Here is a 26,586-nt window from a genome sequence, read left to right as displayed (position 1 = left end):
TCTGTTCACTGTATTACAGCACGATTCCTCAACTCAGATTATTCAACCTGCAATCCTTCTTTCCTGTTGTCTCTAAACGCTCAGGAAATTTTACATTCAGAATAGTATACATAACTAGATGTGTGTATCACTACACCTTTTTTTGTTTGCAAAAGAAACTGCCCCTTTGTAATATTTTCAGGTATTATTTCTTGATTTACATGGCACGGCTTATAAATTAAAAATCAAAGTTTAAGCGGCCTCTGATCTTCTTTCCTGAGGGATGTGAACAATACAGTAAAAGAATACAAGGTGGTTCTATTCCTTATTTAATTATGTATTTGGAGCTGTTCCAGTTTTCCTAGTCAATAACGAATCATCTTTCCATCGAACTTTTTTAAAAAAACAATTTAATATCAAACATACATTTGAGTAGTGTCAAGTTTTATCATTCCAAACAACAAAATTTAGGAGGCAAAACTTAAGATAACATATGGGTTTTGAAAATTCCAGCTGTAGTTAAAGACTTCCTGATATCATTACCTATCCACTATAATATTAATCCTGCAAGCACGCCTTAATAATTTTATTCCACTAAGGGGATGTGCAGCTACTACTGGGCATAACTACTCACACTCCTAGTAAAGGACCAAATCACACTTTAAGATATAATTTCTGTTTGCTATGAAATCCAGAGACAAGTATATTACAAAAATTAATTAAAAGCAATCAATATTTGGTACAATGAAAATTTTTAAAAGCAACTTGTTAATTCTTTTATGCATATTGATGTGACTCAAAAAATATTCCTAAAATTAACTGTAACCCTACAATTATTAACGATGTATTTGTAGGTATTACCACACTATCTGATCAACGATGGGAAAATAAAAATCCATGTGAAATAACAGTTTGCTCACAGGAACACTATATTCCTCATCTGCTTTCCTCTTAGTTTCCATTTTCAAATAAAGTCAGACTAAGTTGAAACAGGAGGGCAACCTCCAGCATAAGAAAACTCTGCACACAGTGAAATGCATCTTGCAGAACTAAATGACAATAGTAAGACTCAGCTGGAGGCTAATAATGTATGAAGAGATCCAAGAAATTGTCTCATTGGAACAGAGGATTCAGACACATTTCACTTATTATTAGATCCAGTTTCTGGTACAGGAGGTAGCACCCCCTAACACCTCTCTGGCCCTGGCCAATTTAGGGCACATAAGCTCAAGCATGAGATGTTTTCTTGATCAATCACTTGCAGTGCACAAGTTCCCACATTATTCAACAACTAAGTCTGAAAGTCCTCAGGGAACAACCAGGTTACAGATTTCAGTTGGGCTGGCTTCTCCTTTCAGTAAATTACATAACTTCCTGGCTCCTCAGTGCTTATGCTCTGGAACACAGCACTGCAGTAGTCTAATGAGACATCTAGCAATATGCACAAGGTCTCTGTGTCACCTGTATTGCAAAGTAAGAAGGTGTTAAGCTACATCCACTTGGGAATAAGCTCCCACAGATGCTTCCTATTTTATTAGCATATTTCCTTCATTCTAAAGGTGATGATGCCTTAGCCTTTATCAAGAGCTCCTTTGTTCAGGCAGTGAGAGATTTCAAAGAGCAGGAAGGCTGGGATCGGTCAGAAGTGAAGGTGTAGAACTGCCCTATGACTTCATTTCAGTTTTGACTGGTGAAGAGGACTGGGTGTGGGTAACTCCAAGATGAGTAAAGTTTCAGTCAGAAACTTTTTCAGAGAAAAAAGATGAGGAGCAGCTTAACATTCACAGCAATTACTTGGCACTCACATATCTGTACTCTCTCCTCATGTGTCCTTCTTCAAGAACAGTTTTGTTAAGCCTTTGCCTAAGGCTTTGCTAATGCTTAAGTCCTGGATTTTCTGAAGGAAATCACCTTGTGCTGGGTAGCTTTAATATTAAAGTACTTACTTTGAGTAAGTTTCTTACAACTATCAGGGACAACAAACAGCAAAGTCAATACCACAAGTAGAGATAAGTGCATTACAAACACCGAGCATCTCACGGAAATATGGAGAGCTTTTGAATTATGCTTCCTTTGTCTAAGAAGTCTTCGCTACATTTAAGTTTTTTCACCATAGAAAGAAGAGACCAGTCATGGTTCACAAACTAATCCTTATGGAATTGAGAATGAATGGAGTCAGCTTCAGGCTTGCTTTAACATTAAAGTAATGTTGAGGGAGAAGCTTCTGTTAAGAAGCAGCCACACTCTAGGCTGGACAAAGCCCAGAAAGGCTGCTGCCTGAGCTGACAGACAGACAATTAAAGTCTGTGAGATGAAATAAGACCACAATACCTCTGTCTCCTCTTTGGAGAGATGTGAGTTCAGTGGCTCTGGCTTCACTTGAGGGACCAATGGCCACACTTATGAGCTTCTCTCCTTCACAAGACACATATTGCTTACGTGTACTAGAATCAGCAAATAAGTCACTCCTGCATACCTGAGTGGAGATGTCCCATTCCCAATATTAAAACCCAATACAACACCAGGACTTTACTGAATTCTAACCAAGATCAAGAGTCTTGAATAACCCAGGAAGCTGAATAGGAAGACATTTAGTATCACACCTGAGAGGATCTAGTGAATCCCAAAACAGAAAAACACTTTCCTTCTGTTTTGTATTTCATTTGCTCTTCATCTTCCTTGGAAAAAGGAACTATATCACTCCCATACCGAAAACCTGGAGAACGAGAGAAGAGCATCTGGTAAGCATATGGGCCTACAATTTTAACACTGAAATTAGCTCTCTGAATATTTTAACAATGCATTCATGCCCCACAGCTACGTTCCACACATGCTCATCAAATTACTTTCCCTGTTAGCAAAAAAAACCCCAAACACCCATAGACACATTTTGTACTTTGCAAAGCACTCCTTGTACACCATTTTATGTAACACAAGTACTCTCAGAGAGCAGGAAAGAAAATAAGGGAACATCTTGCCTAACAAAGTTACACTCACAGAATAGATTTAGGCAAATCAGAATAGATTTCAGCCAAGAGATTGCAACACTCTCTGCAAACATAATACAAGCAACCTCAAACATACCACAAATCATACCAGATGAGGTGACACCAGAAGAGATTCAGAAAATAAAATGTGCCAACAGTAGAAGCAAGGTACACAATGGAAAACCAAAACACTCTTGTATGCAGAACTGGTCATTTTATATATTTCTGTATTTTACTTCCCATGCCATACATTACAGGTATATGTCCACAAAATAGGAAGCTGTAATTTCTCAGAGTATCATCTGCTCCAACTGCTCTCCTATCTCAGCTTCCAATATCCTCCCTGTAATGTCATCACTTTATTATGTTGCCACAGACTAAGGATGCTATCCTCAGGTGTGAAGAAAGCAGAAGGAACAGAGATAAATCCCTGGATGAAAAACCTAGAAGCAGATACATTTTCCTACAACTGAAAAGCAACCACACAGAATGAAAGAAATTGCAGTATGGGTGCTGCAAATACAAAATATTGTCTAATTATGACATTTCTCAAAAGATTCACAAAAGTCCAGGAGGAATCAGTAGTTCTTTTAGCATTAGAAATATCACACCACTGACAGAGAAATCTTTTATCTCTTTTGTTCACATTGAACTGCTCACCACTTCTTTTTATTAGTATCCCACAACTACTTACTAACTTAAGCAGTCAGAAGATTAGCTGAAAACAGTCACAACTCCTTCAAAATGCATTCTCTGTAAGAAGTGAATTTTTTTACACAGTTTTGAAGTTGTAAAATGCAACTAGACCATCTTTTAACCATCATTTCTGCTTAAAGAAGGTCGCATTGTCCTTGGAACCTTTTCTGATACTGCTATGAAACACCTATGAATGCTAAAATTGAAATAGATTAAATTAAAAAATACAGCTTATTCTAATTTTCAATTTATGTTAGTCATCTGACAGCACTCTCTATATTGTTATCTGAATAGTTCTGCACTTTATAGTTAATATACTTGCCCTACTTGTGTGGGATTGAAACAGTAAAGGAAAAGAAAAAAAACTAGTAACAAAATATATCTATACAATCACAAGAAATGAAACAGATTTGCTTAACTCCATTTTTAAAAGTAAGTACACTAGTTCCTGCTGTTTCTGGGGCCTGCAGTCTTCTAAGGAAATTAATCTGCTCAGAAAGAAGCTGCAGGTCATAAAAGGTATGTTGCGTACCACTACTTCAGATTGATCCTGTTATAGTACAGCAAAGCTGGTACTCTTGAACACTAAACCCTCCTTTGATGGCTTCATCTTTCCAAGTGCAGAATAACTAGAGCAGTTGCTCATCTACAAGAAAGCAGCACTATGAAAGCATTCATGTTATCAGTACAAGTGAAGATCTAAAAATGGAATAGTGGTAGCAGAACTACTCACTACAGAACCGAGGTATGGCCTTCCACAGTGTGCAGTTCAGAAAGCTGTAGTGCCTTCTAAGCTCCACCTGTTATTATTATTCCCATTGTCATTATTATTCCTACTACTGGTAAAGTAAGATTTTTTTTTAAATACTTGAAAACAAAGTCTCATGTAATAGTCTCTGTTCCACCAGCCTACAGGGCTCACATTCTAAGACCACAGCAAGGCTTCAAGGTATAAAACTAAGAGGCCCTTAGGTGACCTTAGAGTTCAAGCCATTATCTTCCTTTTGTCTTCAGGGTGCACTTAAAGATGTCGTACCTTGAATAGTATCATCTTTCTGAACCTCTGTCTCATCATCATCATTCAAGCAGTAAACAGTTTCTTTTTGCACATCGTCTTTTCTGAGGGTTTTAGCATCCACAATTGCCCAAAGTTTTTTCACCCTCTCTTCTGTGACCTTGGTATCAGAATTCAAAGAAAAGGAATGTTTAACATTTCAGTGGGATCCAGAGTACTTACCAGAACACACAAAAAATCCTTAGCCTGAGTGCTGCATTGTTTTGCCAACAAAGAACTAATAAAGACTGTCAAATAATGCATCTGTGGCTGCCACCACAGTGCTTTCAGCACTGCTTCATCTGTATGAGACCTAACACATGAACAGCATACCTCTCCTGGTTTTTCATTAAAGCTCTAGGTTAAGCCATTTGTGGAAGTCTTTGAGTCACAGGATACCTGTAACTTGCTTGCTATGCAATTTACTACCTCCAACTGTATAAATACTTTTGACAAAGCATTAAGAAATACGTTCAAGGTAAAGTAAGACTCAATGTTCACTCTGCTTGGCCAAGTTTTCCATCAGACTTACTACACCACAGGATAAAAATACCTTATATTACTGCAACTTCCCCAAAAGGCAAAAAGATCTCAGTTGCATTATGAGACTGGGAGGGAAATAAGGAGTAAGTATTTACAATGAGTGAATGTTTCCCAACTACAGAGAAATAAAACTGCTTTCTTTTCTCTCTGCTTAAGTGAAATTGATTTGCATAGCTAGTACATGAGAAGAAAAATGTAGAGCTGAGCATAAAACAGTAAAGGCAGAATAAATTATGTCAGTATGACTGCTGTATGACCTCAGGCCAGTCACTCAGTTCATGCTGATTATTCTCCCAAACTTACTTTATTTTGTGTGTAAACATCTTTGGGAGGGGACCCTGTCTGTCTATTTGCACCAGTCTGGCACAACAGCGTAATAAAAAAAAAATTTAGTAACTATAAATAGAAAGTTGATGTCTTTCAAGCCTAGGATACCCAGCTCTCAGACTTCAGATACATTTCATCCTTATAATATCAGGCTCAGTCTTGTGTTGAAATAGCAAACCAATTAAACTCCACCTCACCAGATCCATCAATACTACCACACTACACAGTTACCTATTAACTATTCTATAACTAGAAATTTGCACATTTGTTACCTTTAAACACACTTACTTTTTCCTAGCATTGATTAAAGGAACCATATAAACCGTAAGAAACAGACTGGGCCCAAGCTCTGCCAAACAGTACTAACAAGCTGAAAAAACAGACCTTTCATTCCAAGTCTGAAATAACAACAGATGTGATTTGAAACAATGGCTGGTAAAACATTTACACCCACCATTTTACGCACACATGTCCAAAATTCTTCTCATGCCTAGGGCTTAAGAAACATATATGAAGTCTCACATATCACTGATGCTGAATGTCAATCACAGCATTCTTAATCGGGGTCATCAAGTCCAATACCACTCTAAGTGCCAGAGTAGACAGCAATAACTCCTATTTCTGTACCTTATGAATTTTAGTTATTTAACAGATATGGTGAAGTTAAAGCTGCTGTGGGAACCACAATTTTAGATGTACTGGCTTCTAACCGAACAAAAATGTCTGTTGTAATTATCTGGATGTTGTTTTATCTTTATTTTCTTAGCCTTAAGGAACAAAAAAACTCCATGCAGTTGCACCTAATTTGTTGCCAAATTACACTAGAACATATGATTTTACACACTTACTGATTTGTAGGCCACAATCCTTATAGACAAATTAGGACCAATAGTGAGCTGGCAAGGCCAAGGCATAGGCTTTCTTTCCATTTTCTTAAACATTGAAAGGCGTTCCAGGCTCTCTCTAAATGAAGGAATCAGGAAAACAGCAATGAACTCCGGTGAACTGTAATAAAGTATTATAGACAATACACTCTCCTCAAGGAAACGCAGGAGTCCAAACTGTTCCAGCTTTGAGTGCATAAAGCAAATAAACTGTAACAATAATCTTACCATTAGCCATTGTCAGAAAAGAGAATGATAAAAAAGAGGTGGTACAGTAGATTATCCCCATTGTGAGCCTTTATGATGGTGTGACACTAGGGCTTAAAGGCGCTGTGTTAGATCTAGTGATAAAACTACACAATTGCTTCTTAAGCATTTTCCATTTTTCTGTGCTCATCCACTTAGGGCATGTAGCAAGCTGAACAACACAAATTAGAAAAGTGGTAAAATTTTTTCCATAGTGAAGCTGAAGAAATAAAGAATCCAGTTGCAATTAACAGGATTTTGTTTATGTAGAAATTAACTTTTGACACTTTTTTATACAGTACTAGTGAACTCATTAATTTAAGGGCATCCTGTCATAGTGAAAAAGTTACTTCAACTATTTCTAGCCTAAACAGCAGATATACAAGTTAAAAAAACACAAAAAAAGGAGCTGTAATGAATTTATATTAAAAAGTGTTAACTTAATTGCACAACTTTTAGCAATGGAGTCCAAAATAACCAACTCACAGTAATTTATAATATATCATTGTGAATTCAAATAGGCTTGCCCCCCAGAACAGCTTTCAACTAATACAAACTGTATTGGCAATTTGGCTGTAAAACTCCAACACAGAGAAAGCTCTCCATTTTTTTCTTTTATTGCATGATAAAGCAAAGATAAAACAAGGTTGAACTACTCTTTTTCACATGATGATAAAACATGGAATCTACCACTCTCTTGATTAAAGTACTTGTGTGGCAGAAATCAAGATGAACTTCTAAAAAGATCAGTAGAGAATTCAACTTGGCATTCTACTTTTCAGGTTTCCTAGTATGAAAAGGGTTGCTTTTCTTAAATTCTAAAAGCACAATGAAAAGGCAAAAACACACTGGGATTTTTACATGAGATAAACACTGGATTTCCTTTTTAGTTTTGTTGGGTTTTTGGTTTTTTTTTTCCCTTAGGGAAAGCAAGGGAAGATTTTTTTTTTCTAGCAATAAAGACACCAATACAGGATTTTAAAAAAGAACATGGTACTATATCATTAGGAGTACTGCAACACATACACTCAGGGATGAGCACAAAAATCAAATACATAAGTGCCAAATGCCTAAAAATGTAATTTAAGCTCAATTTATCATCTCTATCCTTTAATTTCTTATATTTGCAGAAGAAAAATGCTGCCTGGAATTAAAGATGACCCAGTCAATAAAACCTTTCAGCTTGTATTTTATGAACACAACCTTTCTGCTCAGCTATCCCTTCCCCCAAAACCAGAAGCAGCAGAAGTACCTCCTGTCAATAGGCTGAGTATCATAACAAAAAATCACAACAAAACCTCCTCACTCACTTACCTGGCATGACTAATTTATTTTTACAAGAGTTGTAATTATTCCTGCTGGTAAAAATATTTATCTCGGAAAATGGAGAGTGTATCTGCGTTGGCCAATTATCATGACAGATTCGCAAAGCTGACTTCTTAAAGCTTGATAAGCAACTTAATTGCATCTAAAACCTCACATACTCTTAAACAACTTTTCCAACTAAAGCTTTAATCTACTAGCCAAATGCCTATTTATCCAGAGAGTTTGCATTTCCCCTGAAAGTATGGCACAAAGACAGCTTGTAAAGTAGCAAGAGTCTGCGATAAAAAAAGTATAAAGAGGCCAAGCCACATGGTAGGTTCATGCATATGGATTATCCTAAAGGATAAATGGGCCAGGAAAGATTCTGCTTTTCTGTGCAGTCTTTGAACCAGTGACAAAGCCTGCTTTTTTCTAGAGACTCAGACTGCTCTGTTGACTAGTACAGAATACAGACACAGTGACACGTGTCTCTTCACTAATGCACAGTAATGCTCAAGGAGCAGCTTCTCTGGCTGCTGAGGTGCAAAGCTGACCAGCTGAGCTGGGGGAGGGAAGGAAATTCCACAAATAAATTGACAAATTACAGCACCATTTACAGGGACAACCCTCATCTAAAAATTACCTCTAATAATGACATTACAGCTGTGGTCTGCTGAGCTTCCTGAAAATCACATTGTCTAAAATATCACTTTTCATAATTGTAGAACAGAACTGCTGAGATAGTAACATCAGACTCTAAAAAGGCACGTAGGTGCATTCTGCCTGTTACCCAACTAAGATAACACCTATGTAGAAAAGTCTTGGATGTATCATTAGTTACAGTTTTTCAGAGATACACAAACTTTCATTCTTTCAATGGGAAAACAAGAAGTGAAAAATCATCTTTCAATTCTTGCATTCCTAATGCAAGAAAAATGAAAAATAAGAAAGTATTTTGCTTGTCACAGTGGCACAGTAAACTGTGATTAAAGAGCAGGATTCAAAAAACAACATTTACTCAAAGAATTCGTGGGAGTTTATCAAACCAGTGAGCTAAAAGTAGCCTGCAACCAAAGGCTACTTTTTAGCCCGCAAACAAAGGCTACCATTAAATGCAGATACTCAAGATGAACTATGCCACAAATTCCACCTCTTTCTAAAATATGTTTTTGAAATGACATTTCCAGAAATGTTCCCTCCAAAATCCTCCAACACTAAAGATTAAAGGAAACTGATTTTTTTATTTAAGTACAGATACAGAAAATTAATTTTCCCCTGAAATCTCTAAGCTCTTTTACTTACTCTAAAGCCACTGAAGAAGCTGTATGAAGGGGACTGAGAGTACAGTAAGTCATAAAATTCACTGAGTTCAACTGATTACTTAACTTCATCTTTTGGAGAAGAAATCAGGAAGCATATCTATAGGACAATAACCAGGATTAGCCAAATTTACCTGAAAGTATAGATTTCTTCCAGCCCTCCTTCTTCATCCAAAGTATACATGAGCTTCCTCACCACATCAATACCTTGCTTTTGTTGTTCAGTTAAACCCTTTATCGGAAAAGAGCTCCTGTGCATATGAGGATGTACACTGGCACTTTTATCTCCACTTCCATCATCAACACTCACTGGAAATGGCAGACTAAGAACAAAAGAAGAAGCAGTTAGCTTGACTTTCTTCCTTATTAAAATAAGCAAAACAAAACAAAAATGTTCTTAGGATCAACGATTTCTATCTAGCTGCAGACAGATGTATAAAGAGCCACAGAACTTGCAAAACAAATTATGCAGTATTTCAAGTCTACTTGGCATTGATAACATCTTGACCAGAGCGATGCAACAGTTCTGGGTATTGTGCATCAATAAAGACATCCACATACAGGAATAGATTAGACAGTAAAGTCAATGCTGATTAGAAAGCAAGATCCATTAAAAAAGATTGAACAAAATAAAGCTCGTAGAGAAGGGAATTAGAGGGCAAGACAGTCTTAAATATAGAAAGCTGTTGCAGAGAAGACGGAAACAATCAGTTCTTTGTATTCTACCTGCACTCCAATCACATCATGGAGTGAGGTCAGATAGTCAAAAATCTGATAAAGGCATTTCAAACTATAATCTCTAAAACCAACTGCCTGAGGAGAGAGAAGAGTCTCCATCACTGCAAATCTTTATCAGAAGGTTAGACAAACACTGCTCAGCAATGACAGACATACACCTGACCCAGTCTGAAGCAGAGGATTGCTCCAGATGACTTGTTAAAGGCTGTTCCAGGCCTGTGACTCTGTATCAGCTCCAAATGCCAGCAAGCAGGACATTCTCTGCAGAGGAGCTATTAGGTATTTCTGGAACAAATGTAATTCTTTGAGATTTTAATAGCTTACAACACTGGGCGAATTTCTGACTGAAGATGACACATTTTTCCTGCACTTCATGAATCAGATTTTAAAATTTAGCCAGGGGGTATAGATAAAATGATTTTGCTGCTCTTCAAAATATAGGAGAGTGTTAACTAAGTATAACAAACACAGTAGAGAAAGATGTGTAGAATCCTCAACTCTGTGCCCCAGAAAACACCTGCAGATTTTTTCATCTGATCCAATTCTGAATGCACCACATGACACCTTTTACCACATTTCTACAAAGTGAAATAACTTCAGCATTGTATTATGTTTTTTAAAAAGCAGCCTACACATCTCTACCATACTTCCACCTCATTAGTCCTCACTAAAGTTATCCATGAAGCAACAGTAAATGAGCAGAGTTAACATTATGCACAACAGTGTCACATACAGCAAAATTAAGGATCAAGCTTCATCAGTGTTTGGTACCTTTTTAGGAAGCAGATTCCACTGACAAAATATAGAAACTGTATTTTTAAGCTGACATGGCAACATCAAAAAGCTTCAAACCTCTGATAGGTAAAGTTAGGCTACATTCACTATATAATACCCCGAGTCTACTGTGATGAGAAGTACGTAATACCCAACACTACACAGTGCTCACCACGTGTTTGGCACCTGGAAACAGGGAGGAAAACCAACTCTCTGCTACAAGTTACAACCTAGTCTATGATTAGGGCATAAGAGATGGAAGCACAGGTCATAACAAAAGGTTTAGCGTGACTTTTTTTTTTAAACAAACGTTTTACATTTGTGCAAGTAAAAATAAAGTAATCCTTTGCTCCTGTGGCTGGGAGACAGGGTGCAAACCTGCAGCCAATGCTGTAACAGCAACATTTCATTTCTGCTTCATAGACAAGGGAGCAGAAGATGAATACCAGGGCTCCAAAAGATGTACTCTGACTGGCAGAGTACTCAGATTCATGGTGATGCACATCTACTGCTTCCAATGCCAACAACAGCTCAAATAAGCCAGGAGGGGCATGCCACACTGAAAGCATAAGAGCTTTTCCTCTGTAGACAGAACCTGATATTTTTGCATCCAGCCTCCCCTAAGCAAAGGCAAAGATGTTTGTGGAGGATTAGGCCATGATTTTCAGCCATATTTTCCTACCTAACCTGTCTTTTATCTTCCAGATGTGTTGGCTAATGGCTTAAATGAATTTGTTATTAAGTTCACAACATTGTTCCTTACAGAATGCTGGATCTAGGTAAAAGTACATAGTCACAAGCAAAACTAGGGCTTTAACTTTCTCATGTGAAAGTATTTATTATCAACAGGAACATAAAGTTTTGCTTTAAAATAAACTCCTCTAGAAGGCTCACAGCTTCGAGCTGCCATCACATACAGACCTTAACACCACCACTGATCATTTGAATCAATACCTATATCTACAACATGACAATCAAGGGATTCCTGTGTGAATACTTAAGATTGCTTCCATCTTCCAAGCCCATCATTGTGAATACAACCCTTCTCTTCAGACCTGCTCCTCTATTGACACCAGAATCAAGCTATTAATATCTGCAACACTACTTCATTATTTCTTCCCAGTACTGTCCTTACCTAAAAGGATCTAGGCTGTTGCTGTGACAAAACCACTGTTTCGGAGGCTATTTTTGGTTTATTGTTTCCTAATTCTAATTCTCTGCTTATATTTTTCTTTTGTCTCCCATTTTCCACTTTGGCTCTAAGCTATAAGCTTAAGTGGAGAAGAAGCCATCATCTTAACATTTATTTGCACATTATTTAACCAAGGGGACTTGGCTCATAAGTGGAATTCAAAGTACATATAACTGATAGAAATACTTGCTATTTCAAGATAATTATTAAGAAAGAATAATTTCCCTTTAAAAGATGGCATAGTACATAGCAGCCATTTTCATACTTACAAAAACTGAAGTGAAGTTCCTGTTTTCTTCAAGTTAGCAATGATAATTCCCATCTGATCCTCACTGACAGGACTACTAAGGTCTGTAAACAATTCAATGTGTCTCTTTTCATATTTCTTTCCTCTTAAAATAGAGAAAAACATTTACATATATTGAAAATATTATAAGGCCATTTTTAAATCCTTTCCTTACAAAATAATAACAAAAGTAATATACTTGTAATTACTTTTACCAAAGGAATTTACTAGTAAAATGAAATAAAGCAAATAAACCTATTTGGTAGAAGTTGTTCTATCACAGATTATACTATTCATCCTAAGTGTTTATCTTTACACGATTCCCCTTTCTCCCTCCTACCTTAAAATTGAGAATTCTAGCCCTGTGACTGTATAAATCACTAATTACACCTAAACGAATGGAAGTCTGCCAATTTTCATCAATGTGGATAAAATGCTAATAAAATATGTTAGGCTGTTTATGGATTACACTGGTTATTTCCTTTGCAGATCCAAGTTTGTTCTTGTGAAAATGCATTTTAAAGTACTGTTGCCGGTGGGGGTTCCATTTTAGTAATCTAATTCAGTAGAATCATTGGAGAAGATGGACTTTCAAGACTACTTAATATACTAAGGAGTAACAGTGAATGACAGAACAAAATTCAGTTGAACAATGACAGAACAAAATTCAGTTGAACTGGTTGAATTCAGTTTTGATCTGGATAATCAAAACAAGAGGGATTTTCTTGAATTTTTACCCTATAATATTTTCTCGAATGAAGGCAAACTCCATATCAAAGGGGTTGGTGTATACAAGCTACAACAAAACCCAGTGTTCCATAGCTATTTGAAACTATAATGCCATAAATACAGTAATTATCATTCACAATTCAGTTTTAATCATTAAATGGATACAGCTTTCCACACTGATTAGACTTTATTCATAAAAACATAAATTTCATCACCAAGTCCAGTCTTCTGCACTCACAGTTAGATCATATATCCTTTTTAGAAACATGATCAAACTCTGGTTTGAGAGTGTAGTTACCTTCCTTTCCCTGCACCACTAGTTCACAGTGTTAGAAACACCCTGACAGCCTAAGTACATTCACTGATAACTTTTAAACACTGATGTCAACATTTTTTCTCAGCTTAGTGTTTTTTCCTATTGCACCTTTATTTCCCAAATCCTGCATATTTACAAACAGCCACTGCATCTCCAACAGTCTTTAAATTTCTAGGCTGAACAAATTCACCTTTCTAGTTTTGTTTTCTTTTTTTCTTTCTAAAATGTGCCATCACATTTAAGTTCAGTGGCCCTTTCCTAAGCATTTTAACAGTTTTTGAAAGCAGAACACAAGGAATGTGACAGAAAGGGAAGGCTTTGTGCCTTCTATAATGGCATTAATGCTCTCATGGCTCTACTACAGAGTTGCCAGTTGCCTCAGAAAGCTCTCCAATTGTCTGGACAAGTCAGATGTCTCATGAGGATTCTTTAGAGATGAACTTTTGTAGTGTGCTGTTTATCTCTAATATTTGCTTGGTTTTTTTTTTTTTCAAAAGCACTTCCTATGTTTATACATACAGTAACATAAGAGTGACAAGAAAACATCAGTGCAAAGTCAGACTTTTGTATAAGCCCTCAGGTTACATACTCACATTGTTTCTTTCTGAAGCAAGTCCATACACACAATAATAGCATCCAGAACTAGGCAAAATTAAGAAAAATCTCAGAACATGAATCAAGTAACGAATATTGTTTTTCATCTAAAACAATTTTACATTTTCACTCTCTCTCAAAGACTGACAAACACACATTTTATTTAAGAAATAATCTTTTGAGATAAATATTTTTCAAATAACTGATATGCAAGAGGTTCCTATATAACTTGTGTGTATTGTGTCTCTGCCCCACTTACCCAATGGAACACTAAAAAGACTACTTCAGATCCCAGCCTCTCAACTGCCAGTGAGAGGCTCAAGTCCATGAAGAGGCACTCTAACTTTTAGAATATTACTCTGAATCCACCAACAAAATTTCAATATATATAATTTTCTCGCAGAAGTTTTTCTTTGAACCACCTGCATCTGACAATCTCTCCCTCATCACAATGTCCACTGGGAATGTGTGAGCCAGCTCAGTGGCTGCACACTTTTGAAACAGCTCTGACTGCCTGGACAGAGCTCACAGCAATTGTTTTATGGCCAGAGAGAGACAACATAGGAAACTGAACTGAATGTAAATGAAACACATGAAGGAACATTATATAGATCACTCTTTAAAACTCTTCAGCTTACATATAACTAAGAGCAGAACACAGTCAAACATGAATGGCATTCAAACCAGGGAGTAATGTTTGGCAATATTATAAATACATTATAAATAAATCAATATGATAAACCTCTATTCTGCCTTCTCTGGGGTAGAGATAGTTTTCTTCAGAGGAGCTGACATGGGGCTGTGTCTTGAAATTGTGCTGGAAACAGTGATGACAATAAAGGGATGTTGTAGCTGTTGGTGAGCAGTGCTTGCACAGAGCCAAGGCCTTTTCTGGTTCTTGTACCACCCTGCCAGTGAGGAGGCTGGGGGGGCACAAGAAGTTATGAGGAGACAGCAGGGACAGCTGGTCCCAACTGACCAATGGGATATCCCACTCACCAGGTAAAGCCAGTAGGAAGAAGGAGGAAGGGGGGATATTCAAAGTTCTGGTGTTGGTCTTCCCAGGTAAGTGTTAAGTCTGATGGAGCCCTGCTCTCCTGGAGATGACTGAACGCTTGTCTGCCCTGGGGAAGCAGTGAAGAATTCCTTGTTTTGCTCTGCTTGTGTGCACAGCTTTTAACTTCCCTATTAACTTGTCTTTATCTCAACCCACGAGTTTTCTCCCTTCTACCCTTTCAGTTCTCTCCCCATCCAGCTGGTGGGGGAATGAGCAAGTAGCTGTGTGGGGCTGAGCTGCCAGCTGGGCTGAAGCCACGACAGTCTGGTTTCTGGAACTTCTGCTGACTTATTTCACAAACAACATTTTTATTAAAAAGCATAAACCAAGTTCTGTAATGCTATTTTAAAAATACATGCCTTATTTGAGACCTAAAATTATATTACTATCTTTGTTCTCTTTAATTAACAGAACACTTCATAAAAGCAATGATTCCTTTTAAGGCCAAGGCTACATCTGTTAGCCTAAAAGAACGTCAAAAAGCAGCTAAGTCTGCTTTTGGACAAACTTACAACCACAAATTAGCTCAACTCTGATAGTAGTTAAAACTTGGGAGGCTGAGCACAATTTCGCAACACTGACTTCCTGTCTCCTACGTAGCTGAATCAGTTCAAGAAATGCTCTTCAGCAAAAGGATACAGTCTGCTTGTGCAGAGCCTGCTTTAATCCCATTTTGAATGTCTTCCAGCAGATCAAAATCTGGCAGCATTAGTGATCTATGTACAGTAATGTTTTGGTATTGATCCTCACTGGCAAGGCCATTTCTAGTGCCATTAGTGCCAAACAAAACTACAGCAACTTCATCTTTACTCTCAGCAAAAACCTGCAGATAAAGAGAACACACAACAGGAATAAAAACACAGGTATATTCATACATAACTGTATTAGGCAGATTACAGCAAACGGAACTGATTTTGAAACATTAATTACAATGGATTTACTGATTTTTACTTATTTGGTGCTATCCTCTCAAAATGTAAACTTACAGTGAGATCACAAAGTTAGATATAATTAAACAAACAAATTTACAAGAGGCTATCTGGGAGAAAACAGATAAAATTGGTTGATTCAGTCCTATAAATGAGTCTTCCACGTGGCAATTAATTAGTGCTGAAATATTTCAGAGAAAGAGAAAGTCTCTACTGCCCTGAAGAAAAAGGGTGACCAACCCAACCTTCACATCTCATGCACAAAAAAATACAGCTGAAACAAAGAGCCCTGCCACTCCTGCATAAACAGAGACTAATTCTCACTCATTCCTCATTTATTTCAATTATTAGTAAATAGGAAAATGTTTCACAGATGTTTTTAACACTTAGGAAGTCACACACACCTGTCGCTGCACAAACTTTGTCATAATCTTCTTGGCTTGGTCAAGTGAAGACTCTTCACCAGGGGAAGAATTGCTCATTGTAAGGCCTACATCCAGGCACAGCACTGTTGCCACCTGGAAAGAAGGAGTGAGAATAAAAAATAAAATACAAGCATAATTACTTAAAAGGGTACATACAAAACCTAAAAATCAAACTACATCACAAGTGGTTTCTTTTAACTGTTAATAAGAGACAATGGTGGAAGACAAAACTGGCATAACTGCACTGAAAAGAAAATAATTTCATCCTGTACCATGTTCCAGACATTTCAGTGGAAAACACAAAAAAATCCTATGTTACACAATAACCTGTAAGGGGCATGCAATTTCTATGTAACCCCATGAATATATTAGGGATCTAAGGGCTTTTCTGCACTAGGATTTAGTTGACAATTGGAAGGATGAATTCCAATTTCAATTTAGGAGCTTAAATCCCTCACATTAGTCTATGTTTTTGCATTTCTGATCACCTCTGATCTATACAAAACACTGCCCAAGTCTGCCCATGAATTGATTTATACACTAGAAATAAATAAAATTGTTTCTTGCAATTTCTCATTTGACTCTAAGTTCCTCTAAAGTTCTTTCACAGACTCCCCTTATCTTGATTAATCATCCACATGAATGTAGTTGCAAGAGGAATTCAGCAAAATGAGGCACGTCCAAGGCCAGCTCAAATTTATTCTCATGGATTAAACCAAAGTTCCCTAAATATATATCTAAATATATATCAAAACCTTGCTTGATGGGCTGCCAGTAGATTAAATTACACTGCCTGAAAAAATTGTTTGCCAGAACATAGGAAAGTCAGGTATTACCTAGGCTGGAGCCAGCTGACTTGTTTTAAAATACAAAATATATCCAATTCCAGAAGAAATGATGCTGACAAAAGGATGTGGGCAATGATCTTAAGTCTGTAAAGTGACACAAGATGTAGAGTCTGCAAAGCAAAATGGATGAACAGCAAGAAAAGGCGTTGGTCTAAGCCCTGCATATGGCCTTGCAAGCAACTCCAAGCAGCAGAGTTCCAAGCAGCAACTCCAAGGAGCAGAGCTCCACAAGCTGTCTAGCAGGTTACACTCAGTCTCAGCACTCTACTCCTCACACTGCCTTCACCACTGGCTTGTCTGGGAGCTGGGAATAAGTGCCTGAGCCAGCCAGGTCTGCAGAAGCTCAGAGTGGAGAAGAGGCAATTCCAGAGGCGGCACTGTGTTCTCACAAGAGCCTTGCCAGTGCCCACCTCCAGCCTGGGGAATTACTGAATCTACTATCCACAGCAGCAGCTGCAGACCCTCCTTGCCTTGGAGCTGTGCTCCCTAAAAACACACAATGGCTGGCAGCTAAATCCATCCTGTTCTCCAAAAGGGGTAACATTCTCTTCATAGGCGGCAGTATGACAGCAGAGAAGCCACAGAAGTGCAGGAGTGAAGAACTGCTGTCTGCTTACAAACACACCATCAAGTGTCAAGTGCCAAGATGCTCTTCTGGAAGGCAGCAAGCCCAAGCTGGGTGCCCGTTCAGGTATGTGGAATCTTTCTTCAGGAAGAGGGCACCTCCTGTGGTAACCCTCCTCTATGTCTCCCTTCAGCTGTTAACCTGTTATTAACCTCTGGCCATCTCACCTGAGCACCCAGAGCTGCTGCTGGCAGGTGCAGGGTCCGGAGCGACACTCGCGCGAAGTTCCGCACGTGTGACCGCAGGACAGCACTGTCACACGGGAGCTACACCGACCCGCCCTGCTCAGTACTGATAAGGGCGATGTGGAACAAGCCTGCCTTTACCTCTGAAGTGCTGAAGTAGCTATAATAAAGCAAAGAGAGAGATGGCTACAGCAGCACAGAGAAAGCTGCGTGTAACAGATGCTAAAGTGCCCCGTAACACAAGAGACCTGAACACAGCTTTCACCAATAAGTTCCCTTAAACGCACCACACATACAAACTGCATTTCCAACACAGCAAAACCAGTTCTATCGTTACTCTAGCAAGAGCAATGCCAGTCACTGCTGCGGGAGCTGCACTGTGCTCTAAAGCAGAAACACTGATTCCGAGTCAGCTTTTCACCGGCAGCGGCTCGGCGGCCAGCACGGGGAGGAGTTACCCGGAGCCAGGGATGGGTGCATGTGGGTGCCCGGAGCCGGCGGGACCCCCGATCCCCGCCCTCACCTTGCCGCTGGGCGCCATGGCGCTCGTGCCGGGACGCGGTGCACCGCGCTCAGCGCTCCGCCCGCCGCCGCGTCTCCCGCCCTGCGTCCCCCCGGGAACACGGCGGCGGCGCATCGCGTTCCGCGGCGGGGGCAGCGCCGCCTAGCGGCGGACGGGGGTTCGGGCGGGGCCGCTTCCGGCACTGCCGGTTCGGGACCGGCTGAGGGGGAACCTAAGGTACGGCCGGGCTGTCGGAGAGGGAAGGGAGATGTCGGGCGTCCCCCGCATCTTTCTCCTCAGGGCCCCGCGCAGCCCTCCCTCCAAGTGCCACATCTCGCAGGCGTGGCTGTCATTTTGGCCGCAGTTCGAGCGGAGCGTAGCCCAGGACAAGCCCGACCTAGGTAAACTGGGGTCCCTGAGGAGAGGCGGGGGCAGGGCAGGTGTCAGGGGCTCTTCTTCCTGCCCTGGCCTAGAGCACCTCCCGGGTCCCCTATCCCTCAGCCATCGGGATGTAACCCCGGCTATCAGCCCGCCCACCAGCAGCACCGCGGAGACATCGGGAGAGTTAAAGCTGGAAAACTCGTGGGTTGAGGTAACGACAGTATAATAAGAAAAGCAAGAGTCATGCACACCAGCAAAGCAAACCAAGGCATTAATTCACTGTTTCCCCAGGGCAGGCAGGTTCAGCCACCAGGAGAACAGGGCCCCAGCACATGTAATGGTGGCTTGGGTAGACTCCAAATATCCACACTCCATCACTCCAAGGAGCCCCTCTTCCTCCTCTTCCTCTCCCCTTCATATGCTATGATGTGATATAGTCTGGTCAGCTTTAGTCACCTGTCCCGGCTGTGTCACCCCCAACTCTTGCCAACATGGCCATACAAAATGCAGAACAGGCCTTGGCTCTGTAAGCTCTGCTCAACAATAACAAAAGCACCTCTATATTATCAACCCCGTGTTCAGCACAAACCCAAACCACACGCCCATACCAAGTGGTGTGAAGAAAATTAGCTCTATCACAGCCAAACCCAGCACAACACCCCAGAGGGGCTCAACACCCCAGGGCTCCCCAGACTCCTCTTCATAGAACCCCAGAATCCCACAGGACACAGCCTGCTGGGGAGCAGCCATTCCCCTTCACTGCTAGGGCAGGGATTTCAGCTGCCCGAAGCATCCCAAAAATTGCATTCTGCCCGTGAATCACCAGTGGGTCAGGATTGTTTCATTAAACACTGGCACAACACTAGCTTTGTCCCACCATTAACAACAGAGAGAATTCCAGAACCACACTGCATCCAGGCCGTTTGATCAAACTGGAACCCACTGATTTTAAGAAGTCCTAGTAAAATAGATGCTAAATCAGGTATATCTTGGTGCCCATTGGCTATGAAATCATTAGAGATACATGAGAATAGCAAGTATTTCATCACATGTATTTAGTACTTCTTGTTCTGCGTTACCTTCCCTGTATCCTTTGAGCGTATCATTACCAGTGTCTTTCACTTCTGAGTATATCTCAAAACCCATATATTACCTATAATTATTCTCAAAACAGAGCTCCAAGTGGGGATACTAGTGTTGCTACAAAAGAGTAAATCTTACACGAACACTTCAAAAATCTTGCATCAGAAGATGACCCTACAAACACAAGTGTTTCCTTTTTATACTGTGTGATGTCTGAAGACAAAAATCCCCTTTCCTTCCTTACTACATTGCCATGCTTTGGGAATACTCGTAATTGAGGAATTCTCTCTTCAAAGCACTTTGCATATCAAAGGAACAGAGCAGTTTGGCAATGTGACAAACATTTTAGGGGAAACCGGTAGACAAAAAACCCCAGTCAGCTACTGCCAGAGAAAATAATGTATAGTCTTCCTGAATGTCTCTAAAGAGATTTCAGATTAATCAGCCAAGGAAATCAGGCTGATTACTATCATTATTATTATTCCTGATGTTATCTTAGTCCAAAAGCCCTCCCTTGGGCTCACAACCAGGCAAATCCCACTCCAGCTGATTTCCAGCTTAGCTTGAATTCTAGACACAGGACAGGAGATGTGCACACACACACACACACGAGGGAAGAATAGAGAAACAAGAACTCATCAATTTAATCAGCAATAGTTTTTCACACACCAGCAGAAAAGCATTTTCCAAGGCGTCATGATCAATGAACATTTTATTTTTATGTTGGGGTTGGAAAGTAAAACCTCAGACCTGATTGCTGAAACAGAATATTGACATAAACCCCTTCTCTCTGACTCCTAGATTTGACATGAAAGCTGAATCCCAGGCTTTGGTCCAAGCTCTTGCTGCTAGAGCTGTAATTGCAAACATTACTTAGGGAAACCCAATTTAGGCCAGAATTGGGAACCTCTGATTGCAGGAGTTTTCTGTGCCCAGCCTAGGTACCAGTATTGCATTTCCTTACAAAGTCTGAGTAAAACTAAAGACACCTATAACCATGAAACTCCATCTGTGATATTCCTGCCCTTTAGCTCTCAGCCTGACATAAATGAGGGCTTTTAGCTCTCTGGTAAAATAAACAAACAATAAACCCAAACATTTCGACTTCACACCTTCATGCTGCCAGATTTCTTCAGAGCTGTTTCCACCATTCCAAGGAAAACTGGCTAATGATTCCTGAAACAAACCTTAACCCACATTTCCTTTTTCCTTCGCAAGTCTGAACAGAGCTCCCTCATTGATAATCATCAAATCTGACTAATCAACTCCATCTGCGGCACTGGGGCTTTGTTAGCCTGGATGAAGATATGAGGCTCTCTGCTTGTAAAAGCGTGCAAAAAAAGTCTGTGACTAATTGTCCCTTTCTGTTGAATAGAATGCCAGTCTCTGGGTCTAAACAATAAATATATGAAACCTCAGAGGACTCAGGATCCAAGGTGATCAGGTGTAATCTCATTCACACCAAGGAAAAAGCCATGGAGCCGCTCACACTGCCACTGCAAAAGAGAGCACAAAAGCGCCACAACATGGCTTCCTCAATGGCTTTTCCTTGGAACCAGCCTTAGCCCCAAGCGGCTGTTACCGTCTAGGGTTAGGGTTATGGTTGCCATACGAGATAGGGTTTTTAAAAAGACAAAGCCCACAGCTCCACGCACACTGCCACTACAAAAGGCATGCTGAGGGGAGCAGGAAAGTGCGACACATGGCTTCCTCCACAGATTTTATCTTGGAGCCAAACTTAACCCCAGGCGGCTATTAGCGCCTATGCTCAGGCTTAGGGTTCCAACCAAAGGCTGTGATTACTGCCTAGGGTTAGGGTTAGGCTTAGGCCTAGGGTTAGTGTCTCGGAAACCACAAAGCCCAGAGCTCCAGGCGCACTGCAGCTGCAAAAGTCATGCCTAGGGGAGAACAAAACTGTGACAAGATGCCTGCCTCCACTCCTTTTTCCTGGGAAGCAACCCTAAGCCTAGGCTGCATTTCCTGCCTAGGGCTAGGGTTAGCGTTACGCCTAGGGTTAGCGTCTCGGAAACCACAAAGCCCAGAGCTCCAGGCACACTGCAGCCGTGAAAGGCATGCCAAGGGGAGCACAGAACTGCCCCAAGATGCCTGCCTCCACTGCTTTTTCCTGGGAAGCAGCCCTAAGCCAGGGCTGTTTTTCCTTCCTTGAAAGGAGCCCTAGGTGCAGGCTGGTTTTCTATCCTTTGAAGAAGCCCTCGCCAGTGCTTCGTTTCCATCCTTGGAAGCAGCCCTAGGCCAGGGCTTCCTTACCTTCCACGGAAAAGCCCATGGAGACCGGCACGTTGGGGAAGTTTTGCGCTCCCCTTGGCATGCCTTTCGCGGCTGCAGTGTGCCTGGAGCTCAGGGCTTTGTGGTTTCCGAGACGCTAAACCTAGGCATAACCCTAAGCCTAGGCAGGAAAAGCAGCCTAGGGTTAGGGCTGCTTCCCAGGAAAAAGCCGTGGAGGCGGGCATCTTGGGGCAGTTTTGCGTTCTCCTTGGGATGCCTTTCGCAGCTGCAGTGCGCCTGGAGCTCTGGGCTTTGTGGTTTCCAAGATGCTAACTCTAGGTGTAACCCTAACCCTTACCCTAGGCAGGAAAAGCAGCCTTGGCTTAGGTGGCTCCAAGGTCAAGCCATTTAAGAAGCTATGTTGTGGCGCTTTCATGCTCTCCTGGGCACGCTTTTTGCAGCAGCAGCCTGCATGGAGCTGTGGGCTTTGTCTATTTAAAAACCCTAACTCCAGGCAGAACCCTTATCCTAGGCAGGAAAAGCCACCTGGCTAAGGGTGGCTTGTGATTATACCACTTCATCCAACCCTGCCTGTAAATTTAAAAAAAAACATAGGAAGGAGAGGTAATGAGGAAATAGTGTATATTGACTCGGGGTGTGTCCTGCCAGGCACATTTCAGTTCAGGGGCTTCTGAATAGTTGCAAATTAATCACGGCTGATAAACTACTTCAAAGCAGCATACCCAGAACTCCTACTTTCCAGAGGACTGTAGAGGAGAAATGGCTCTTCAAATTCCTCAGCATGGAACTTAGAGACAGAGGCTCCTTATTTGCAGTTTCTCTCCCACTGGGGTGTCAGTGTTGCTTTTCCTTGTCTGCTCCCTGCCCCAGCTGCTGTATTTACAGCTTCGTCTTTCCCTTCTCCAGATTTTGCAGTAATTACACATTTCTCAGGCAGAAAAAACACCCCTTTCACTGGCTGTCATACACCAGCTGAGGCCTTGTCAAGTGCCACAGAGGGAAAGCATGAAATCACAGGCCAACAGTGTTTATAGCCCATTTTCCCCCTTGTGGTTTTTTACCTTTTCCACACTGTCATGGAGTCACACTTGAGGATCACACTCTTCTGTAGCCTGCATGTTCTGTCCTGCAGAATTGCTGCCCATCCAGTAGTTCTTCCACCTACTGGTTTCTATTCCCAATGAACTAAATGGCATATATGTCTAACAATCCTGGTTTCTTTCCTCTTTCAATCCATTTATGAAATTGCAACAATATTTTTTTTTTTAGCTCTTATCCTCTCAGCCATGGTGCTTGCCATCCCCCTCATTTTGATAACACTTCCAGATTTCAAAGGAACTGTTTTGTCTTCAGCCACATCATAAAAGGACACTGCACAACACAAGAAGGCCAATCCTGGGAATAACCACTAGGCACAGCTTAAGATATATCGCTCTGCCTGCTTTTGCAGCTATTTTGTCATGCACCAAAATGCACAACACTTCCCAGCCTGCTCAGGAGAATGTCATTTAAAACAGCATCAAAGACTCACTAAATAAAATAAGGAAGGTGGGAGGATGATTTAACAACATTTTTCCTTAAATCCCCCTGGTTTTCCTCTTACTTATTATGTTCTGAGTATCTACTAAAGGTTTAACTATTTGCTACACTACTTTCCACTCTCTAGAACTCAGAGAGCCTCTAACTCCCTAACACCTTTGCCCTCTCTCATCCCTTTTCAAAGTAGAAGCTATATTTTTAATCTCACACATGACTTTCAAGGGAAATCATTAAAGCTTGCTTTGGCCACTTTTATATTTGCCTTGGATTGAATTCACCTGGCTCAGCTGATTTGAAAACATCTCCACTCCAAAGCTCTGACATTTCCTGTTTTATCTCTAATCACTTTTTGCTGCTGATGTTAATTGTGTTGCTGCCTGATTGCAGATGACCTTTGTAAATGGACAGTCTTCAACAGCTGTCAATTATTTAATTAGGTAAAAAGGCAGAAGCATATGCTGTGGGTCTAAAGGTTTCATCCCAGCTGAATCTCATGTGACTGTCAGGAGGAGACTATTTAATGTAATTTCATTTTCTTAATTTATTTGTTTTTCTGTGAGAAGTAAGGAGAACCTTAAAGTTGCAAAAGTCCAGCTCCAAAATAACAGGAGTTTCTGACATTAAAGTTTTTTTTCCAACCTTAACCAAGTATTTCCCTATGCTGTGATACAGATTCAACTACAGGACCAGGTACATTTTGACAATGTCATAATCAATTTCAACATATGTTGGGATAAAGTTAGGGCTGTGCACTCAAGGAGTCACTTGTTGCCTCATTTGTTCCAAAAATTGGGAGACAGAGAGTGAAAGAGGAAATTCTTATGATTATGGTAACTAAATGGCACTTTAAGAATTAAACTCTAGTTTTGTTCAGCAGATTCCCTGTTATCTGTTATAGGTATCACTTGAACCAAGTCTCTCACCAGTAAGCACTGGTTGTGTGAATCACATTTTATTAGTGCTGAGTTTGAGATATGTCAGATCTGCATAAATGTTGAGTACTCACAGGCATTTGTGAATGGAGCTTCACTTTCAAAACAGAAAATGCCTCATTTTATTAAATGTTCAAAAAAAATCATCTGCAAGGGTCAGCTCAGCTTTAGACTTTTGTATATTTTAAAATATTGTGCCTTTGTTGCCACATATTCGTTTATCAGCATTTATGTCACGTTATTGGAAAAACAAAAACCCAAAAGTATTTTTGAGAAGAATGTATACATTACAGTGGCATGTATTACTGAGAGATTGCTTTGCACAATCTGTGAAAATGGAGTTTGACCACACTTTCAAATATAAGGACAAACCAAAATGCTGTATTTGCTTCTCATTAAACATTCTCCCATGGCTCACGATGTAAGCCTGGCAAGCCAGAGAAAGAGGAGCATGAAGTCCTAAGGATGAAGCTTGTTCCAGATTGCAGACCTACGAGGAACAGGAAGGAAGGGTAGGATTCGTTTTATATTCATATATTAAAAATTAGCATGACATAAATTCTTAGTATATTGCAATTTCATGGCGTGTAGACCTCTCTGGATGCATTTCTAAAGCAGAGAGAAGTACTGCCGTGGCCTTTTATCCCCGTTTTTCAGTTCAGCCACTGGAGGGCAACGTGATCCCAGACACCAGGCAGAGGCAGCTCCGCAGCCCGTAGGAGTAGGGAGCGTCACCGAGCAAGCACTGCCGAATTGCTGAGGGATTTCTGCTCATGAGTCTGGCAGAAATTAGGCAATAACGGCAGCAAAACCCCATATGCTTTTACATTTTACCTTTGGAGGAAGTAGATTTAGAAATTTCTTCCTGCATCTAACATCTGTGTTTCTGTTTGGGATTGCTTCACAAATTCTAAATCCATGGATTAGACAAAGGATTTCTGCAGGCAGTGATGCAAGGGCCACTCAGCCTCGTTTCACGAGAGGCAAAATATTTCCCACTACTAAGTAACTGAAAAGCCCCAGACGTGTCTGCAGTGGAAACAACTCTGGCAGACTTGTCTGGATTAGTTGTTAAATCTGTTACAACAAATAATTGGTTGTATTACATTTTATAGGACTATCTGCCTATGTAGGGTCTGATTATCTTTCAGACAAATAGAAATAGTTGGGCTCAGCTGAGCTCCAGAGAACCTGGAATCCTGGAGAAGACCAGAGAGATCACGTCAGGTATATGTGCTTTGGGGAAAGCAACAGCCCAGCAAAAGTGTATTAAGTAGTGTTTGAAAAAGAGTTAAAGCCAGTGTTTTATTAAGAGGTGGTAAGTACCAAGTGGTTGCTGCTGTTTCAGCTGGGGTTGTGGCAGAAGCAGAATCTCATCCATCTTGCTCTCCCCCTACCCTTTGTTTTGCAGTCTGTAGCACACCGCTGCCTGTGCAGTGCCTTTGTTGGCAGCCATTAGCACTGCAGCTGTGTTTGCAGGGGCTCTGGAAAGGGCTTTCATTCGGCAGATTGTTCAGGACAAGCTAGCTGGGATAACTCACTGCAGAAAGGATTTGCTTAGCAGATGCACAAGGATGAGCCTTTAGTATCCTCCCCTTTCGTTTCATCCTGCCCTCACCAGCATCGTGCGTGTTTGCATGCACACGCACGCACGAGCTGGCTAATAATCTAATTTAATCCTCGCAGCACGGGATTTTGTTCCTTATACATTCAACTGTGGGAAGAGATGAGCCTTCAGCTGCCAAACAAGGCTCTTTCTGAGCTGAGAGGATCCCATTTTAAATTTCTATCTCTTTGCCTCCACCTGGAAGCAGATTAAATCAGACTGAAAGGATGAAATTTTGGATCTTTTGAAAAATATTTG

The 26,586-nt window shown here is 40.6% G+C and overlaps 1 protein-coding gene across 1 annotated transcript in view; it reads right to left on the bottom strand.

The window, feature by feature from the left end:
- XRCC5 (X-ray repair cross complementing 5) overlaps nucleotides 1-18,678 on the bottom strand; it is a 49,804-nt gene extending 31,126 nt beyond the window's left edge. Inside the window, exons 1-9 of the mRNA XM_059852802.1 lie at nucleotides 18,562-18,678; nucleotides 16,360-16,473; nucleotides 15,666-15,849; nucleotides 13,969-14,017; nucleotides 12,314-12,436; nucleotides 9,475-9,663; nucleotides 6,435-6,549; nucleotides 4,699-4,837; nucleotides 2,583-2,695 (exon numbers count right to left, since the gene is read on the bottom strand). Of these exons, the coding sequence (XP_059708785.1) occupies nucleotides 2,583-2,695; nucleotides 4,699-4,837; nucleotides 6,435-6,549; nucleotides 9,475-9,663; nucleotides 12,314-12,436; nucleotides 13,969-14,017; nucleotides 15,666-15,849; nucleotides 16,360-16,473; nucleotides 18,562-18,675 (1,140 nt within the window). The 5' untranslated portion in view covers nucleotides 18,676-18,678. The remainder of the gene's footprint in view (nucleotides 1-2,582; nucleotides 2,696-4,698; nucleotides 4,838-6,434; nucleotides 6,550-9,474; nucleotides 9,664-12,313; nucleotides 12,437-13,968; nucleotides 14,018-15,665; nucleotides 15,850-16,359; nucleotides 16,474-18,561) is intronic.
- Nucleotides 18,679-26,586: the final 7,908 nt, after the last annotated feature.

The sequence above is a fragment of the Haemorhous mexicanus genome, chromosome 8 (genome assembly GCF_027477595.1).
Source record: "Haemorhous mexicanus isolate bHaeMex1 chromosome 8, bHaeMex1.pri, whole genome shotgun sequence".
Taxonomy (NCBI): domain Eukaryota; kingdom Metazoa; phylum Chordata; class Aves; order Passeriformes; family Fringillidae; genus Haemorhous; species Haemorhous mexicanus.
This window is presented reverse-complemented; position numbering and strand designations above follow the sequence as displayed.